This window comes from Danio aesculapii, chromosome 17, assembly GCF_903798145.1.
Source record: "Danio aesculapii chromosome 17, fDanAes4.1, whole genome shotgun sequence".
Classification (NCBI taxonomy): domain Eukaryota; kingdom Metazoa; phylum Chordata; class Actinopteri; order Cypriniformes; family Danionidae; genus Danio; species Danio aesculapii.
Genome location: NC_079451.1, coordinates 25,664,451 through 25,686,167, shown reverse-complemented (window position 1 = coordinate 25,686,167; position 21,717 = coordinate 25,664,451). Strand labels below are relative to the sequence as shown.

At 38.4% G+C, this 21,717-nt stretch overlaps 2 protein-coding genes across 2 annotated transcripts; both read left to right on the top strand.

Moving 5' to 3' along the window:
- Nucleotides 1-790: 790 nt before the first annotated feature.
- grhl3 (grainyhead-like transcription factor 3) lies at nucleotides 791-12,887 on the top strand. Its single transcript, XM_056477121.1, has 15 exons — nucleotides 791-885; nucleotides 2,684-2,852; nucleotides 2,938-3,002; nucleotides 3,551-3,779; nucleotides 3,981-4,057; nucleotides 4,208-4,358; nucleotides 4,760-4,871; nucleotides 5,446-5,540; nucleotides 6,651-6,809; nucleotides 7,697-7,778; nucleotides 8,494-8,627; nucleotides 9,327-9,444; nucleotides 9,533-9,618; nucleotides 9,721-9,785; nucleotides 11,883-12,887. Exons 1-15 carry the CDS (start codon nucleotides 869-871, stop codon nucleotides 11,998-12,000), a joined length of 1,677 nt encoding a protein of 558 aa, XP_056333096.1. The 5' UTR covers nucleotides 791-868; the 3' UTR covers nucleotides 12,001-12,887.
- A 3,295-nt stretch (nucleotides 12,888-16,182) lies between these two features.
- On the top strand, nucleotides 16,183-21,341 carry cldn23l (claudin 23-like). The gene is made up of 2 exons (XM_056477226.1): nucleotides 16,183-16,370; nucleotides 19,054-21,341. Exon 2 carries the CDS (start codon nucleotides 19,098-19,100, stop codon nucleotides 19,770-19,772), a length of 675 nt encoding a protein of 224 aa, XP_056333201.1. The 5' UTR covers nucleotides 16,183-16,370; nucleotides 19,054-19,097; the 3' UTR covers nucleotides 19,773-21,341.
- The last annotated feature ends 376 nt before the right edge of the window (nucleotides 21,342-21,717 follow it).

Genomic DNA, 21,717 nt, shown 5'->3' with positions numbered 1-21,717 from the left:
ACTTGTCTGACAAAATAATGTGGGAAATTAATTAAATGTATATAAACAGTTTACAACTTTCTCTAAAAATGAAATAAAGTACAATTACATTCAATTAATGAAAATCAAACTTGGAAATGGTGAGATAGGGGCTTAAATAATTGTCATTTCTTCTTTTAATACAAATTTAATAACTTGATTTCCAACTTGCATTAGAAATTAACACATGGAGAATTAAGCACGATGCACTAATCAATTAAAATAAATGTTATGCAATAACAGGGTTTCTATGTGCAATTAATGAACTGCACTTTACTGCAGGTAAAATCTAAATGCAGTAAAATCATAAGTTGAAATAATTATAACTTCTTGTTTTAAAAAATGACTTTCATTTTGCAACTTGCATATATAAATTCAGACATGCTAATATAAATGGAAGAAACCATAAAACTTTGCAGCCAAAACTTTCCTTTGTCACAGAATTAGAGACTGAGAAAATTACACAACCTCTCATTTGCATGTTAAAACCTTGTTCTTTCACCTGCACCTTTGGTTTCTGATCCCAAATAAGATGCATTTCACACCTCTAGTTTGAGACTCTCAGTCTTTTATACGAAGTGTTAATGAGTTAACCCCCCTCCTCCTCCTCAACACACACTGTAGTTTCTCTCCAGCACTGAGACAGTTAAGGGAGGATACACCTGTCCTATCCCACACCTGTCTCAGGCTTCCAGCCAATCAGAGCACAGCAGTCAACCTGCCAGATGGATTAAAAAGAGCCACTTTCATTTTCAGCACATAAACACACATATTTAACCACAAGCACACCTCAGAGAGGAGACAAGATCCCAAACTAAGGATTTTATCAGCACTGCCTGTACAAGGAGTCATGACCAAGGAGATTGAGTAAGTGTTATGATTATATTTACACAAACAACACACATTTTTTGCTATTATTGCTTTACTGAAATACAAAAAATGCTGTTTTAGAATAATGCTTTAACTTTATTATAACAAATCATCCACTGTCTAGACATTCTCAAATGAGATACGACTAATCGAATCAGATTTGAAGAGTTCAGATGCAAAAACCCCCCAAAAATGTACATTTTTCTCAGCTTCCTTTATTTATGTTGAGATATTTCACTTTAAAGACCAGGAAAATGACTTATTATTTGACATAAGAGTGACATTACTGAACATACACACAGGAGCCTGATAAAAACGCTCATTTTAGAGGAAAATTTCAGACGGTATTTAGAGGTTTTTGCATCTAAACTCGTCATTTGTACATTTTTGTTGGACGTTAAAATCCCCCAAATGTTCTATTAGATTACAGATTCAACTTGATTTAAACGGGTATATATTTTATCAGCTACTGTTTTCAAAATGAGCCTTTTCTTATGACTCATCTGATGATGTTTCTTTGGTGGGATGTGCTATAGTTTGTACTTCTGAGCTGTTTATTGCTCTTGAGTAATGTCTTTCTCCTCTTCTCCCACTCTCCCTCTGCTCATGTGTAAACCGGCCCCCACATGAATGGCTTTGTCGAGATAATTTCTGCTGAAAATTGACACAGAAACACACACTCTCTCTCTGACAGCCTGCTGTAACTGTCCTAGGGGCTCGAATGTGTGTGTGTGTGTGTGCACAAACTGAAGAAACATTACTCTAGTGCTAAAGTGTCAGAGGGCAGGTTTGTGTCAACATGCAGGTGTCTAGAAGTAGTAAATATCAGAGTTTTTTTCTTAGCAATTTTTCGTTAATTTAAGTGTGAGCACAGGTGCCTAAACGGCTCTGTTTACGTTTGAGCTCAACACAGCGGACCACCTCGTTGCTAATCCTTTTAGTTAGGGAAAATCCCAAGCCAAATCCAGCTGTTTGAAGAGTTAGCGATCCTCTTCAAACCCTTGTCTTTTGTTTGTGGTGCTTGTGTTAAGTTAACATTAAGTCCCTTCACTTAGGTTCTGCATCTAGTCCAAGAGTTTCTGCCTTTCAGTGTAGATGAGAGGTGAAAGTGAGCTGCTGTTTATTGGTATTTTGTTAGATTTTATGGTTGTGGAGGCGTTCTTGAGAATTAAATAGGTCTGAATGGTGTAAGGCTGTAAAATGACAGAAGTACTACTGCTAGTTTGGTGACACTTTATTTTGATGGTCTGTTTGTTGAATTTAAGTGGCATTTCATCCACTTGCCAACTGATTCTCATTAGATTATAAGTAGACTGTTAGGTTGGGCTTAGGGTTAGTGTAAGTTGACATGTACTTGTAAAGTTTCTTATAGTCAGTTAAATGTCTGTTGAAGGAGCAGTATCAACAGATATTAAGCAGACAGTCTACGAATACTCAAATGCACCATCAAAATAAAGTTTTAGCCAACCAAACAGTATTATATATCATTTCAAACTACAGAAAAATGTGTAAAATCAGAGGCGTCAACACCAAAAGTAGTCAACGAACAGCTCAAGTGTCTATAATGCATTTCAAAACCGTAAATATGCAGAAAAACACCCATGAATCACAAGCTATGGACATGAAACTGTTAATTAACATTTTTTTTGTTGTGAAGACCTGGCAGTTTTGTGGTTTTGAGTGTCTTCTGTGCACCAGAGGCACATTTCTGTGGCCTTTGAACTGTTGGTAAATCATTTTGCTAGGCAATTCTTGATGTTTTATCTGTGCTAAATCGCCTTTGTCTTTCCCCAAGGGCTCTCATGGTACAACAGAACGAGAGTTTCAGCCACATACGCACATACGAAAGTTACGTTATGGACTACTGGGCCAACATGGACAATAGTAACCTCAGTAAAACTAAACCCAGACTGGCTTCAGATGAAGATCTGGCTACTCTGAACCTTCTATATGATGCCTGCAAGGTAGCACAAGATTACAGCATTTTTAAAGATTAAATATGATTGATTTTAGATACACTTATAACATTATTAATGTGTTCTCTTTAAGCCTTCAAAAGAGCAGAAGATGACATCCTGTGCCCGTGAGAGCAGCATGTACAAATCAATGGAGAGGTAAGCTTGATCATTCACTTTGGATTTTATATTAAGTATATAGTATCAGAATGAAATATATGTCGCAACAGTAGGTCATCCAGATGTATAATGCCACAACACATTGGTAGGTTGAGTAATTTAGCCAAGATTATCTGAGGTCAGAGCTTGTTCAGCTGTTAATCCTCTTCTTCAACCCATCCCAAAAAGACTGAGTCACTACTCAGCAACCCTTTTGTGCTAGTGAAAAATAGCAGCCTATAGAGCTTGTTGGTCTCCCCGATGTCAAACCCTGCCGAGAAACTCAAACAGTAAAAAAGAAGTCAGCGTTAGGTGGCAAACAGCTCCCGCCCAATGTGTTTGGCTTGGCTTTTCACGCAATGAAAGCTCCATAAACAATGCGGAGATTGAGTAAAGCTTTTTATTGACTTTGACACATTTTTGCGGCTGTTGTATAGGTAGCTAACAGCTGCCCTTGTGTGAATAGCATTATTGATCGAGTAGCATAAAAACACAATCATAATTCGAAACAAGAAGGCTTACGATATGTCATGTGATTTATGTTTTAGGACGGCGAACAGCTCTTCCCCAGAACTTGCTCCACTGGAGAACGCTCACATCATGAAGTTCCTTTCCGAAAACATGTCATTCAACCCCTCAAAGCCAAGCACCGACAGCTATGCAACGGACAACTATGATAAGCAAGTCAACCTAAACAACATCTTCGACTCTCTCCTGCCCCAACCTTCGCAGAAATCATGGCAATCTGATCAAACCTTTCTGGAGGCCACACCTGAGGTCCGCATTTATGTCACACATTTTCCCAACACACATTTACACTATACATTAATATAATAATATTCAACTTTAAGTTATCTTTATATTAATTATGTTATGTCTTTTTACTCATTGAAACTAATGCCTTCTTAATTATTATACTTACTTAATAATTATGATCAATTTGTGACAAATCTGTTTGTTTTCTTCACAAAAAAACAGCATATTGGCCACAATGGATTTGGGGGACAGACAAGCCCTGTTTACTCAGATTCCTACTCTTCTCCAGGAAGATACAGGTAAGAAAGGCTTTACAAATCAGTCAATTCTCATACATTTCACCTCTCTAAAAATAACTCTGTCACTTGGTGATCCTATGCAAGCCATAAAAAATCAACACAGAGTAATGCTGTTGCATAAATGTATTTGCATTTGAATGTTTTTCGCAGGAATGATTTCCAATTCCTTCTCGGTGCCCCACAAGCTTCCCAGCACAAGACGACAGAAATCCCCATGGTTTACCTCAACAAGGGCCAGTTTTACCCAATTACACTGCAGGGGGTTGACAGCACTGCTGGTGTGCCATGCAGCAAAGTAAAAGTAAGTTATATTTCCATGAACACTCTTATTGGATACTTCCCAATAAGTCTATGTGAAAAAGAATTCATACCTGCCATATTACAGGTTTGGTCTGCTTCAAAGACTTCAAACTTTAGCCTCTATTAAAGTCTAGCCTGTATTGAAGTATAGTAGTTTGACATTTTGTAACAGCAAAAAAGATTTCTAAACTCTTTAGAGTAAACTCAAATACCCATAAGGTGTAAACCCAGGAGACTGAGAAGACGAATTGTCATTTTTTAAAGCCAGCATTGCTATGGTCATTGACAAAGCAGAAAGAAAAGAGTATTAGAGTGGTGACTTATAAAGAGACAAGCATTTGTCCTAAAGAGAGTCACACAATGCCTAAAAAACACTAATCATCCTTCTTTTTTCTTTCTCAGACGGTGATCATGGCAGTGTTTGAGAATGACAAGAGTCCTGAGATGCAGTTGAAGTACTGGAACCACTGGCATGCTCGACAGCCTACCGTTAAACAAAGAGTCATTGATATCGGTGAGTATCTCAGCATTACTACACTAAAATAACACTGATGATAACATATTTTAACAGTTGATATATACATCTAAATATCCTGAAAGATATTTTTACAAGATTTAAAAATGTATTTTTACGATGCATCTTTAGAGAACATATGTTGAGAAAACATACATTATTACATTGTTTTTACATTGATGACATATTTAAATACTGTTTTAAGAGTGAAGTTTTACCCATTTGTCAGCAATAATCATGTAAAACTTACTGACTTTTATATTTTACTGAGTAAAGGTCATAATAAACATACATTGCTTTAATTGTAAGTGAATACATCTATAATGATCAAACTTTAAACACTCATATTTTGACATTTTACTTTCACAAGCGTTTTTTTAAACATTAAAACAGATGCTTTCTTTGTATTTGACGTGACAAGAACAATATCAGATGTTTTTATTATACACCGGTTACCGCCGCACCCATGATTAGCTTTTAAAGTCAGATGTCATATAATGTTAAATGCTTTGATTGATGTGTATTTAATTTCATAGAAATCTGCAATACTAAATTCTTTTGTACTGACTTTTAGCTGACTACAAGGAAGTTTTCAGTGGAGTGAGTAACGTGGAAGAAGTTGCTTTCAATGCGCTGTCCTTCATCTGGAACACCAATGAAGAAGCGAAGGTACAAAATCAAAAAGCAACACACAGATCCACCTGTCACTGGTTTTTGTTAAGTGATGGCTTGAAAGGAGGATCATTTAGAGGAGTGTCAGAGAGCAGTGGTATCTACGGTATGCGGCCTCCTCAGGCACCTGTCATCATAGGGAATAAAAAAGAGAAGAAAGAAAGAAAGAAAGAGGGAGGGAAGGAAGCAGGGAAGAAAAGAAAGAGAAATAGGACTCATTTCAGCATGCCCCCAAGCTAGTGATGGGTGGGACAACGAAACTCACAGCAGGTGGAGCAGAGATGAAATGAAAGAATACTATCAGTCTAACGCACTTTTATTGATTAAATAAAATTGAGCAACATGTTAAAAGTCATTAATATAGGACCCAGCAAATAATTTTGTGTTTAATAGATGTCTAATAGACATCTAAACGTAGACAGCTTGGCTAAAACAAGGCTAAACTTGGGCTGTCAGTGAAAATCTAACAGACATCTAAGAATAGCCCAAAACTAGACTAGTCGTCAAGTAGACAGATTAGAAAGACTTTATATGTGTAGTCATTCATTTCTGTTTATTTGACGACTAGTCTAGTATTGGCCTATGTTCAGATGTCTATTAGACATCTATTAGACATCTTTTAAAAACAAAAATTGCTAAAGTTTATGAGAACTTTACAATGCTTAGCTAGCAACAATCCATTTTAAAAACCTGAATTTGAATTGAAATATTCGTGTGTGACAACAGAATCACCAACTATAAGGAACTAGGAACATTTTGGGGGGAATTAAACACCATTAATTATCTCCGTTTATCCATATTATTTAGGTGATTAAATTTTATTGTTGTTTGGCTGCTAGTTGCAACTTGTTGGATTTCGCCATGCTGTTCTCCATATGGACACTCCTTTTCTTTTGAAATGAATTGGAATTATTGAACTTATTTGCATATGACACATCTAATGTGTCTCATCCCTGACCCTTCCTATTGTTTAGAGGCTTAGCATAGATTTAGTTTTTGACGGGCCTGAGAATGAACCACACGGCAACACATCTATCTTTTCACTGCATTTCTCTTTCTAAAATGTAGCAATCTCTTGAGAATTCATGTTTCTGATGTGTTTTTCAGGTGCACATTGGCATCAATTCTCTGAGCACTGACTTCTCCTCGCAGAAGGGAGTTAAGGGTCTTCCTTTGAATCTTCAGATCGACACGTACGATTTCAGTTCTGGGAATAACCGTCTCATTCACCGAGCTGTTTGTCAGGTCAAGATCTTCTGCGATAAGGTGAGCCTCCCAGTTATTGCCCAAGAATGTGTAAAATGTGTGTTTAAAAAAAAATCAAATATACAAGTAATGTTTGTATAATTATAACTGTACCAATAATGATATAAACAAGTGTATCTTAACCTAAAATTTGCTTCAGGACATTAATTATATTCATTATCAGGGTGTGCATTAGCTCATCTTCTACTGTGTCATAAACTTTTAACCAAAACACATTTCTGACTCACAGTCATCGTGTCCTACTAATTTATTTAGTCAAAAGTGCTCTGACCTCTGATCAATTAATGGTGCACTTTCAGATACGTGATAGCTGCTTTCAATGAAGCAGAAAAATCAGAGCCTGGAGTATTTGTGTGTTTTTTCTTTCGGTTTGTCTATCTCGGTGCTGGTGTCTCTAGAACCTCTATCTTCTGATTCCTATTGATTGATCCTTTTGTTGAGCTGATCAGATAATGTAACCAGACCGCCATATCAGCCTCATCACTTTAAAGCCCGCTTGTATGTTTCGCAGTGGCCATAGTTATTAGTCTGTGTGTAGAAATGCATGATGAGAAGGTTAGATTTAACAGACGTCTAACTGGTTTAGCAGCAGTAGGTGAACTAAGTGCATTACTGCAATGCTGTGGTTTCTCTAGCTGGATCAGATGCATATCTACTACAATCAGCTGGCACTAAAACTAGACACCAACTTAGAGTTGTTGACAAGAAGGCTTGTCATTTTTTCTCCCCCGGAAAATTACAAATAGTCATGAAAACACTGTTTATCCTTTAAAATAACTCTAAAATGTTCTGACAAATTGTTTCTTTAAAAAATGGTGAGTTGTATTGTGATTAAAAAAAAGAGAGAATCAGGTTATTAATGTTCTGTTGACTTTGAATGTTTGCAGGGGGCAGAGAGGAAGATGAGAGATGAGGAGAGGAAGAGAAGCAAGAGGAGAACCAAGAACACCGCAGACTCCAGCAATAACAGTGAGTTCAATCAGTCACATAAATACAACATGAGACTCTCAGGAACTGACCCTATACCTAAAGTCTCTACACTTCATCATTTTGACCCCATGTCCATGTTTTGACCTGCTTCCTGGGCTACAAGGCTGAATGTTTTAACACACATATTTTCAACAATGAGGGCTTTTAATCTCAAATCACCGGTGGGACACAAGCCAAGAGGTGTTTTCCACTAGAGACTACACTGTAAAAACCAACAGTCAACTTTATCAAATGAAATGAGTGTAGTTAATTCAAAATTTACTGAAAGTTAATTCTACTCATTTGGAAAGAGTTTTGAACTCAGTGCTGAAGGTAATGAGTTAGTTAAATACCTCATTAATTCAATTTAAATGCAGTGAGTTCACAGTACTCATATCGTTTTTTAACTCAAATGGTTTGTTTCAATCGAGTTCCTTAAACGGTTTGAGTTGCCTTAACTTATTGGGTTTTACAGTACTCAGTTGGTTTGAGTTCTCTTCATTTATTGGGTTTTACTATGCTCAGATTGATTCGTTTACTCAAATGGATTAAGTTCACAGTACTCATTAGGATTAGTTTTTGAACTTAAATGGTTTGTTGCAATCGGTTTCCTCAAACGGTTTGAGTTACCTTAACTATTTGGGTTTTACAGTGTAGTGAAACATATTCCTTTATCACTTCGGGCATTAAACGAACTTTTTTTTTTTCATTTCAGATTGTAAACAATCTCTAGTCTCCAGCTCTGTCGGAAAGGACTCGACTTACTTTAAAACTCTAGACGATCACGTCACTCAGCCGGTTTTATTCATCCCAGAGATGCACTTCAGCACAATGCAGCGCTGTGGCCTGGTACGTATTCACACACATACAAACACACACACGCACACACACTTTTCCCTATATCCTAGGATATGTGGCTTACCGCAGCATTGTTGAGTCATGTTCACCAACACCCTGAGGGCCGAGACTATGGGAGCGAGAAAGGAAAAGTGTGGGAAAAAATGTAGTGGGAAAGAAGTGGGCTTGGAATAGGCCGATCTCGAGATCAGACATGCTAACTGGTGCGTTGAGTTTACACGACAGTGAGTGAAACTCACCTGAGCAGGTGACTGCCACACTGACTGACACTGGGATTAACCCGTGGGAGCTCAAACACACACACGTGTGCACACACTCTTCTTCCAAGAGATGCTTTTCAGCTGTGTTTACACAGGCTAAGAGACGAGGGATGGTGGCTGTTCCAACAGGCCTTATTCCCACAGTCCAGACTAGCGTGTTGAAATTTCGACATCGTTTCATAACATCAACGTGGTTTAAACTTTTAACATTTAGCCAGAGCCCATAGTAGTGACTTTTGCCAATTAGGGAAAGATTAGGAAGTCATGAGATAATGCTACCTTTTGTTTTGTGTTGTCACACCTCTTCACATTCAAGATGTCACTGTGATAGTGTTGCTATCATCGTAATCATCAGCATGACAACAAGCAAGAGGCAGGAAATGAAGTGACATCTTAAAAACTTTGATTTTATCTGTTTGTTATTGTCCAGGTGCCCCCTGTTAGCCTGGAGGAAAGTGACAGGTCATCGCTGAAACGTTACGCAGAAGCCAATGACCAGAGCAGCTCGCCGCCAAGCAAACAACCCCGCCGAGACGAGCAGCAGAGAGGTACGGGACAAGTCTCTAATCAAATTAGAGATGCAGGAATCTTTTAACCCCACAATGTTTTGATGCTAGATTCTTTTTCCCCCCGCAGTTCTCCTGTACGTCAGACGAGAATCTGAGGAAGTATTTGATGCCCTCATGTTGAACACGCCAAACCTCAAGGGCCTTAAAGAAGCGGTGAGTTTTCAAACCTCTCTTTCCGTTAGACATATTCTCACCTCAACCCTGGAGAGGAACTGTACCTAAGACATGACTCATGTCCCCTTTCTGCCTTCTCAGATTTCAGAAAAGTATGGCATGCAAGAAGACACCATTGGGAAAATTTTCAAGAAGTGCAAAAGAGGGTGAGTGTGATTATTTTTAAGCCGAACTCCGTTGGGCGGAAACATTTGGGGACAGTTAGACGCTGTGATGAAGTCACGAACAGCAGATAGAGGGATGTCGAAACGCTGAGACGTTAAACCCTTTTTCTTACAATCTGAGCTCCATCTCGACAAGCTGCCAGGAAGCAAAGTCGACAGACCGGGTTGACAGGAGATCTATAGAGTTTGGAATGTGATGATTGCTGCTCCCCTTCAAAAAAAAAAAAAGATAGAGAGAGAAAGAGAGAGAGGGTGAATTAAAAACAAAACAAAAGAAGGACGACAGGATTTCAACAGGTAGAGTCATCTGACTGACTGAGGTAGTATCTTTTTTTATGTGTGGTCTATGAAGCTCGGAGAGAAACAGTACAGATTAAGGCTCTGATAGGCTGGCGTCTGGTTGTGTAAGAGACACTACGTGCAAACTAATAAGAACAGCATTTATCTCTTTGCTTGTTGATCACCCATGACACCATTTGCGCTTAGCTGTTCACTCATCCATTTCAGAGCATGTGTGGGAATAACTCACCTCGGTGCATCATAAAGTACAGGCATTAAAATAAAGCGTATAATTTGATGAACGTATTTCACACGCCTGCTAGAGCGTTTAAGGAGCGCTTGACCTAGATTGGTCAAAGAAACATGTCCAGGACTCTATTAAAGGCATTTTATCTTAATCATCCTAGCCTAGAGCTGTGTAACTTGGAGCTCGGCTTTCCTCAGGCCGTTAGTTGATGATATGGCTGAGGGAAAGCGACAGGTCGGGCCACATTCTCGCCCCAATCTTCAATCAGACTCCCTCCACCCTCAGGGCAGGGAGAGCTAGCACACAACCTCGCATTTAGTCTGTCATACAACCGCACACCATGCACACATTGGCCAGTGAAGACGACTGTTGTGCCAAATAATTGTTTGCGCAAGTCATGAGATAAAGATTTGTGTTTTTAAGGAACTAAATCAGGGTCTGGCCCCAGGGAAGGAATGATGAATGTATTAGAAGATTGTACAGGAATGCATTAAGGTTTCTTTCAGCAGTTGGTAGGCCACAGTTCATCCACACATCAGTCAACAGCTAAACACAGTCACAATGACTAAAATAAATATTGTGGAGTGATGTGCAAATGTCAGCGAACAAGTGTCAGAATGAAAGCGCAAATGCTTTTGTGTTGGTGAAAAGCACTCTGCAGTTTGGTTTTCGTTATCATATCAGATAATTAAAAAAGGATTTAATTTAATGGTACATGAAAAAAAAATCTATGTTTATATTTTGTTTTCACAAGTTTACATTTTGTAGTTTACACAAAGAAAAATCTGCGTTGTTTTCAATTTTGTGTAAATAAATGGCAAAAAACAAAAAGCATAAACATATAAAGCATTATTATATCAATTATATTTTGAAATGGAGTAGATATAAATTATTTGATGACATTAAACCTAATCTTTAGCAAATCTCAAAATACCCAGCAGGCACAGGACATCAACATGATATCAGATTGGGGCTATGCATTTTGTTTGGAACTGAACATCGGGTTGATGTTAGAACACAACACCAGGCTGACGTCAATGTCCAACGACCAACTTAAAATCAACCAAATATCAACGTTTAATGCTGTTACAGCTTGACGTTACTAATATGACGTCTATCTGATGTTGGATTTTGGTTGCCATACCTGACGAATAAATGTCAGTATTTGACGTCAATATGACGTTGGTTTAAGATGTTGCCCGATGTAGGATTTTGGCCACTTTCCAACAACCTAAAATCAACCAAATATTAACATATATCAATTATTTGATATTATGTTGTTACTGGACATCAAAATAACGTTGTCCTTAAACTAGACATTGAATTTTGGTCACCTGACATCACAACCTAAATCTAATATTAATGTCTTTTGACGTTGTGTGCCTGCTGGGTACATATAAAATTTTATTCTTTGCTGCATGTTGTCTAATTTTATTTGTAGCATTTCAAATACATAACATTTTTAGTGTTTAATTTTTTTTTCACTGATTAAAATAGTTTCAAATATGGACCAGAATTTTAATGACTCATTCCTTTTCTCTTACCGTCCACAGGATCTTTGTAAACATGGACGACAACATCATCGAGCATTACAGCAACCACTCTGCCTTCCTCATAGAGATCAGTGAAGTCATCGTTAACCACTACCAGGTCACACTTATGGAGTTATAGATGACATCATCGACTAACGACACCACACCTGGTGCTGCTGGCAGCCTCTCCATCAAAAAAGCAGGACAGCGAGCCACATTGCTACTCACCTGCCAGCTATAACATCTTCACTTTGACATCACTGCTGACCTGTGTACATATCATTTACCTCGTTTGTACCTTTTTGTTATTTTATCGACAATTATTTTATAACGCGAGCAATTATGATCAATAAGGTACATGAACTTTGTAAATATTTATTGTAAATAGACGTAATTATGATAATGTCGTGTGATGATATGATTTTAAAAGAGTAATATGTTATTATTTCAATGACAAACTTGCCTTTTTTTGGAGCTGACTCTTTGCTGCTTATGATAGGCCCATCATTTCCAGGACAGGATGTGACGCGTTTGTATCGCTTTTTGCTCTGATGGTGGTTTGCATGTTTATTATTCTTGCCGTGTGTTACTTCAGCATGCTTCCAGTCAGGGTGCTGTAACTATCAGCCTTTTAGTTTCACATCTGAGACACTCCACAGACACAAGAGTGTTTTAGACTTTAAAGTCGCACATTTCCACCCTCAAAGAGCCGCATGTCTGTCAGTGTTTCACTACATTTTAAAAACTGGCTCCACGCATTTCGAATCTGTGTGGCTGTAAGGACAACCAGCCCCTTTGTCCTCCAACATTTAGACGAAAAAAAGTTCGGATGAACCACTGCAACATCGAACTTGCCCCAATATCAGCTGAAATAATGGTGACTTTTCATTTTGTGTGTTTTGCTTCACAAAACTTGTACATTTCAAATGCTTTGTATTGCTGTCAAACAATATTGATATACTAAAGCTGTTTTCCCTTTTTTACTGCCTCTGCTTTTATAAGGAAAATAAAATCAAAATTACTTTACGTATTCGGGTCTTTTTGTCATTTGTTTTCTTTCTGGGAAAGTCATCCAAACATGAAAATTTGCTGTAGGGGAGAGCGGGGCACAAAGTAACACTTTTTGGTTTTGGCCGAATAATGACCAAAGTAAAGGGGTTAGACAAACCATTTTTTTACCAACAGCACACAAGCCTCTCCTACAAATGTGCACTGAAACTATGATCCCCGGACCTATGGTTTCTGTGCAGTATCGCCAAAAGTGCCAGGAGTAAAAATGTTACTATTTACCCCAGCTGCGGGGTCAGTTGTAACAGACAGAGGGTTAGTTGTAACATGCTTAAAAAGGCAAATTTTACACAGTTAATTTAAATTCCATTTGAATAGTATATTTCCTCAGTATTTACCTAAATTTCCTTTTATTCTACATAGCATAGCATGTTTATTTATTTAACTATTGGATAAACACATTTGCATTTATTTGCAGTATTATCCATTATTATACAATGCATTTATTTGCAATATTAACAATAAAATATATGTTTTTTTAATTAAAAATATTTTCTATTAAACTATTTAAAAAGTTCTCAACATTACACTTAACATTCAAACGTTATTTTGTTAGTTTGGTTGGTGTCCAACAGTGTGTGGCTCATTTGTCACACCTTGTTACAACTAACCTCGCTGTGTTGTTTTCTTCAAAACTGGCAAGCAGTCACTGTGTGTTTTTTACGTCTTTCAAAATGGTTCCATCTTTTAGCCTAGAAGACGATAATCGCAACAATATAAGATTTCACTAACATTTTCACAGATTTTTTAATATAAAAAAATAGCGATTGCCATATAAATACTTTTATGCTGCAAAAATGGTTTCTCCTGTGTTTCTCCTCCAAATTTCGTCAAACTTTTTCAATAATTGGCAGGTAGACGTCTGCTGACACTGTGGTGAAAACCTCGAAAGCATGGCATGGTTAACCTTGAGCAAATACCTTAAATCTCTGTGTTATAATTTACCCTGCGTTACTTTGTGCCCCGCACTCCCCTATTAGAACATTAAAGAAGATCTTGAGTTCAAAGGATGTTCTTTGTTGATTAATGAAATGCAAGTTGACAGATACTGGCACTTTGAAAAAAATTAAAAATAAATAATAATAATATATATATGGTATGTACTGGATATACTGGAAAAACTAAATTGGCAGCATCGTGTCTCAGTGATCAGCACTGTCACATTACAGCAAGAAGGTCACTGGTTCGAGCCCTGGCTAGGTCAGTTGGTGTTTCTGTATGGAGTTTGCATGTTCTCCTCGTGTTGGCGTGGGTTTCCTACGGGTGCTCTGGTTTCCCCCACAGTCCAAAGACATGCGGTACAGGCGAATTGAATAAACTAAATTGTCTGTAGTGTATGTGTGTGAAAGAGTGTGTATGAGTGTTTTCCAGTTTTGGGTTGCAGCTGGAAGGGCATCCACGTAAAACCTATGCTGGATAAGTTGGTGGTTCAATCCACTGTGGTAACCCCTGATCAATAAAGCATCTAAGCCGAAGGAAAATGAATGAATGAGAAGGAAAACACAAATGGGTTTGAACATGTGAAGGGTGAGTGAATGATGACAGAAATTTCATTTTTGGGTGAACTGCTTTTTTAGCTGTGTGGGTCACATTAGGTCGCGCAATCATTGACTGCTAAATTATTAAAATATAAGAAATATAGGCTACTAAATTTAGCGTAACAGGTGGGTATTGTTGTACTTACCTATTTCTACACATGTGCACTCAAAAAATGACTTTTTGCTGCTTGTTCAAATGACTTATTTAAAATGAGTTGAAAACACAATTCTTAAGTTTTTTTTGGAGAGACAACTTAATTCTTTTATGTTCAAGCAACTTAAACTTGTGAAAATGATTAAGGTAACAGCTGATTTGTGTTGAGACAACATGAAGGAATTGTGTGAACCCAGCATTTTTTACAGTGTGTGTCGGAGGTCACAGATAACAGCAGTGTTCTCATCACAGGCATGTTGTCCATGACAGATTAATACAGGTGTTCTCTTGCAGCATATTTTTGTTTGTGAGCAATAGAGAAATCTCTGGTGCTGTTTTGTCTTGTTTAAATATTTCTTTAGGGCTCTTTATGACATATAAAAATACCATATAAGTCATATTAAAATTTATTTAGTATCCGTAGGTTCAGTATTGGGCGACATGGTGGTTCAGTGGTTAGCACTGTCCTCTCACAGCAAGAAAGTCACTGGTTTGAGTCCCATCTGAACCAGTTGGCATTTCTGTGTGGAATTTGCATGTTCTCCCCATGTTCGCATGAGTTTCCTCCAGGTGCTTCGGTGTCCCCCACAGTCCAAAGACATGTGCTATAGGTGACTCGGGTAAGCCAAATTGTCCGGAGTGTACGTCCTGGTCCTCCAGGTTGGGTGTTGAGCGATGGGCTAATGACCCACCTCATAAGAATTAAATGTTAAGAAACACCAACATGGTGCAGCTAAATATAAACTTTGATATAAACGGGAGTAAGTAGGTAAGGTTCAGTATTAAAAATGAACCTGCCGCTGAGAATGCAGCTCTGCACAAGACGTTTGGCCAGCGGAGAAATTAAAATGGTCGTGCCCAACTGAGTCTGGTTTCTCTCAAGGTTTTTTTTCTTCACTTCCACCAATTAGTGAAGTTTTTTTTCCCTCTCCGCTGTCGCCACTGGCTTGCATGGGTCGGGATCTGTAGAGCTGCGCATCGTTGGATTTACTCTTCAGTGTTTGGACTCTCAGTAGTGATTATTAAACCACACTGAACTGAGCTAAACTGAACTGAACTTAAACACTGAAAACTGAACTACACTGTTCCTGTTTACTATCACCTTTTATGTGAAGCTGCTTTGACAATCTACATTGTAAAAGCGCTATACAAATAAAGGTGAATTGAAATTGAATTGAACGAACCTGGAGTAAATGTATCATTTTTAATGTATACATCATTTCTTCCATTGAACCAAAAAGAAAAAAAAAAGAAAAAAGAGAAGGTTAACTCATTTCAAAAGATGGACTAAATACTATCAAAGACATTAGAGGTCAAATGCATGTTTGTTCAGCAGGCAGAGTCTCCCTAAAGGTGAAAGTGAATGTACATCTACTGATTGACTTTTGTTGTTGTTGTTTTTTTACTACAATATGGTAGAGAGATTAATAAAAGAGCACGGGTTTTTAAAATCCCCATCCTTTTCTTTTCATGTCTCTGTTTTTTTCCCCTTTCATCAGATCATCTGGTTCAGCAGCCAGTCTGCATATTGCAGTCAGAACACGTTGGACTTGCTGTTTGTTCTGGTGCTCTGGTGCGTCTGTCTGTGTGTGTGTTAGAAAGAAGGACGGGGGTGTACGGAAAGCCTCATACACAAGACTAAAGAGAATCAGTGAGCGGGGGAGAAAGAAAAGACAGAAAGCAGAAGGATCCGTCTCAGAATTAACAAAAATTCAGCAGCTGAATGATCCCTCAGTCTTCTCCAGAGAGGTGAGTGCATGACTTCTCTCTTACGTCTGATTCACATAGACATGAAAATGTTGTAAGGTGAACACACAACCAGCTCAGCATGCATGTTGGTTTTCTCTCTAATGTGTTGATCAAGTCTAATTTTCTTGCTCTTACTCATAGATGGACTCTTAAAAATAATTTTGTAAACACTAAAACTCGGCTACTGCTTATGATCAGAATGCCATGCTGTTTTTCTAGATATTTAATAACTAGTATGGCTTGAAGACAGACGACAAAAGTGGCAGGTGCTTTCAGAATGGCAGTAGCCACATTTTTGTTAGTGTGGCAGGCTATGTAGTATGTTTTCATTAACACCCTGGTGTCAATGCGTCCTCTTAAATGTTTGTTTTTGGGTTGCCATGCAACACTAGTAAATAGAACAGGAAATCGATGAGATGTCATTTAAAAACATGCATTAGTTGACCAATATGTTAAAATATCTGCCCACACCTGTATCTAGGAGATACACCTGATGGTCATATTGTCAAGATGTTGTTTAATGACCAATTAGATGATGAAAACGCTCTGCAAGAAATAGAGGGTACACGTACTAAAAATATCCACTTTTTATAGCATCACGTCATTCCCGCTTTCTCATTTGTGATTTATGTGCGGAACAGGCATGGGCTTGCTCTCTGAGCACCCAGCCGTCTGACTTCCCGTCTACATATAATATCTCCGTTTCAAAATGTGTTCACAATCTCAGCTTGTAGGACAACACCACCACACATTTGCGTCAGAAGGCGATGCTCAAAGTCTAACACCTGTGGCTGGTATTTTAAGAACTGTTTCAGATGTACCACAAAAGATGCAGCTGTACCATCATCCAGGTTACTGTCTCTTAGCAACAGCGGGCCATTCACCTCCACTCTGCTTGTTGCCAGGAGCGACGATGTTTCTTAGAGCTCAAAGGAGAGCTGTCAGAAAACAAGCCGCGTATATGTGCACGCGTTCTCTTCCAGATCTGTAAAAGCAGGAGTATATTTTTAATGATGAGTATCTTCTAGAATCTGTAACCAGTGTTTCGCCATAATTTTCGTGATGAACAAGTTTCTACCAACAAAAACCAGACAAAAACTAAATAAAAATGATGTGATGATGACGACAATAATAAAAATGTACTGACATTTTCGCTGACTAATAAAATGAGACAAGAATGCGATTGAGGGATGTATTTTGGTAAATATCCAATGAGAATTAATCTTGGTGTGTGATGCATGACACACACACGCACATTTGAAAAGTAACTGGTCCACAGTAGACACGGGATACTACGTCATTACTAATTTAATCAGTGCTATAGCGAGCACCATGTCTTACAACACCAACTACAACAGTACAGCTTGGTATAGACCAGTGTTTCTCAACCATGTACCTGGAGGACCACTAGCTCTGCACATTTTCAACGTCTCCTTAACCAAACACACCTGATTCAGATCATTAGCAGAGACTGAAAGACCTGTGATGGGTGCGACTGGCAAAGGAGACATCCAAAACATGCAGTGCTGGTGGTCCCCCAAGAACATGGTTGAGAAACATTTTGCAAAAGTGGACTTAAACTACTTTAAGCCCTTTCAAAGATTTAATGGCTTGAAACACTTAAGCAGACTGGTCAAAAAGACTCGTAGTTTACCACATGAAAATAAAGGCTTCGCTGAATAATTGCACACTCCCGTTTTTTTAGATGGCTACTGTTCTCACAAGTGGATTGATTGCCGTCACATAATTTGACATATTACTTATTATATAAATAAACAATGCATACCTAAGTTTTTGTCCTCAATGGAAAAGCTATATTCTATATTTTAATGAGACTTGGAATATTTTATAATATTAGTTAGAATATTTTGTATACATAATTGTATACAATATTTTATTAAATTACACTTAAATTAAACCAAATATATTTTAGTCAACAAAAGCCCCTTTCACACAGTGATACGGTAAATATCCGGAAAATTTCTGGAATGGCTTTACTGGTAAATTCATAAAAACGGTGTTCACACAGGCACGGACGTTCCGGAATTTTTCCGGAAAAGACTATTCACACATCCATTCCAAAATACCGGTAAATTTTGACAGCATAAACACACAGCGGTTTATTATAAGCATTTTATCAATAATTTTGCACACAGTTGGCATTCAGAATGAACATAGAAACAATATCGGACTAACAACTAGCAGCTAAATGTGTCTGGAAAAATATTCAAAGACTTTTATTTTCTAAACAGCGCGGACGTGAATGCATCTGAACGATCTGATTGGCTGTAGACGTCTCACATCAGAGTGTTCTAATAGTGAACGAGCTCTTTCTAGCAATTTTCCTTCAGCGTTCAAACAGCGCAGCCTTCCCGCAAATTACCGGTAATGTTACAACTTCTCTTTCTGGAAAATTTAACAAATTTACAAAACAAAACAAAACAAAACAAATTTACCGGTATTTTCAAAAAGGGCCTGTTCACACAGACCTTTCCGAAAAATTGCCGGTAATTTTCCGAAAAGGTCTGCATGTGTGAAAGGGGCTAAAAGCTAAAATGAATCAAATATGACTAAAATATAACTAAAATTAAAATGGAATTTTAGTCAAAAGATAAAACTAAATCAAAATTTACTGTCAAAATCAACACTGTCTGTAACTAAATCTGATTTATTACATCACCAGGTTTTTGACAGTGGTTTCATCTTGAAGATATACCCATTGACGAGATGCACACTCCAGCATCCATGCTGATGGGGGTGGTGTTCGCCCCTCTAGGCCTTGTGCTGGTGTTCACTGCTGCCATCACGCCACAGTGGAGGGAAGGTCAGGCGCGGCTGGGTGCGGCTGGAAGGGGCGGGGCAACGGAGCTCCTCCTTCTCCGCTCGGATGGCCTCTGGGAGAGCTGCCTGCAGGTGGTGCACTCTGAGGTCAAAGAATGCTGGCCTGTGTCAGGGTCCTACCAGCGGGACTCTCGGGTCAGAATGGTCCAGGGCATGGTGCTGTCGTCTCTCTTCCTGTGCGGAGCAGGGATCGTGCTCGCCAGCATCGGTGTCCGTTGCTGGACTGATATCCCGCTGAGGAGTGTAGCAGCAGCTGGTGGCCTGTTGGTGGCGCTGGCTGGTGTGCTCAGTCTGGCTGCATTAGGGGTGTACACACGGCACCTTTCCAAGCTGGGGATTGACGTAGATTCGAGTTTATCAGAGACACAAGGACTCAATGCGCACAAGCCACCCCGGCTAACTCTACACCCAGCCGGGTCGCTGTACTTCGGGTGGGTGGGAGCTTGTGTACAAGTGCTGGGAGGGATCGCACTGCTCTACGGGTTCAAAGACATGAAGTGTTCATCCTGCCGCAAGCAGAGACTCAAGGACAGTACTGAGATGTATGCAGTGAACTGTTAGATGAACCAAACATTTCAGAGAGCTCAAGAGACTCTTAGGGGGCTTTCATGCTAGAATATTTGATTCACAACTGGGTGTCACGAGTTTGGATCAGGGTTGTCCAAAGTTGGTCCTGGAGGGTGCCTGCATGTCCTGCAGACTTTAGCTTCAACACACCTGTATTGAAGGTACTAGTAAGACTAGCAAGACCTTGATTAGCTGCTTCATGTGTGTTTGATTATAGACCCTTTTCACATTTTTGGGTTTCTCAGTAGCGGAAGTCGTCATAGTTGGGAAAACTTAGAGCGCAGTGAATGGGAGAATATAACAAATAATTATTTACAATCTTATTTGGTGAAATAATAAAAGAAAAACTCCACGATGATGTTATAAATACTTTCAGAAACTGAAAAAAAAATTGTGTGAGATTGATGACGGCAGCCAGAGGAGAGAATAACGTCAAATTCACTGTCCTGTCCCATAGACGCTGCATTAGAAACGCCTCACACAAGCGGTAATTCGTCTTTTGTAATTTGAAGCAAAGATTATATAATACATACATAAATATGTATAAATGTTCATACGTTTTATTTTTAAATCAAAATAATAAACTAATTAGTAACAGGCTTGTGACAAAGGTCCATAAGGATGGAGCTAAAATATGCTGGTCAGTGGCCTTCCAGGACTTAGATTGGATAATGTGACCTCTGAACTCACGACACACCTGTGAACTGTGTGGACTGGGATATGGGTTATGTAAACTCTGGTAAGGTTCACTTCTAATATGAACAGAATTATACTAGATCGTAGAAGTGAGCTATTATTGGTAAAATTGGTGGTTATTAGTTTACTCACTTGGTTTCCTGACACACTGAAAGAAGATTTTACCTCATTTCTGCTTTCAGAATTGCCATTAAATTTACGATAAATGTACATGTTCCATCCTATAATGGTGCTTTGGAAACTTACAAACTTACAATTTTCAAAATAGTAAAATTAAACAAGAATTGATTCATATAGACATCTACAGCAAAGATGATATATAGCAACAGGGCTACATTGCTGCTACTCTTATAACGCAAACGTATCATGGAACCAAATACCACACCATGTAAACACAATCTAGCATGGGCAAGTAAGGGGGGTGCCAATCAAATGCTGGTTGGGACCAGGCAATCAAAGCAAGTGTGAAAGCACCCTTAGAGTTCAAACATGGCTGATTGGAGTGCAGCTTGTAGTGTTTATGAAGTAATGTGAAACAGAACAAAAGCTTACTGAAGTATTAAACTGTTACCAGAAGCTTTAAAGGGATAATTCATTCAAAAATGAAAATTTTGCAATCCATTTCTTACTCTCCAAATATGTCAGAGTGTCTTTCCTATGTTAAACATAAAAGAAAATATTTTGAAGAATGTTGCAAACCTGTGGCCATTGATATAGTAATTTTCCTCAGTATGGATGTCAGTGGCTACTAGTTTCCTACACTGAACTGAACAGAAACGAGTTGAGTGAATGGTGAGTAAATTTTCATTTCTGCGTGACCATCTCTTTAAGCTCCATTCACACTTAGAATGACAAAAGTAATAGCCATATTAGCCATATTATTACTACGCGTAACAGCAGAGTAAATTCTGATTGACTCAATGTTTTATCATTCATCAGCAGCATAAATCTAGCTTACAATGATATTGTTCTGCTGTGTTGTTATGTTGATAAGTGGCGTTTGATAGGTAGTGCGCTTGAATCAGAAATATTAAAACATTTAGGGTATCATCCTCAGTGTGAGTGGGCCTTTTGGAACGGATCTTGCTGAATGCATTTTTGCATTCAATTAATTTAATCGTAATTCTGTGTAAACCAGCACTAGATCTTTAAACTACATTTCACTGCTTTTATGAATGTACTGCACATAAGTGCCATATTTTTAAGATATTACATCAAGTCTCGTCATCTTTGAAGCGTGCCT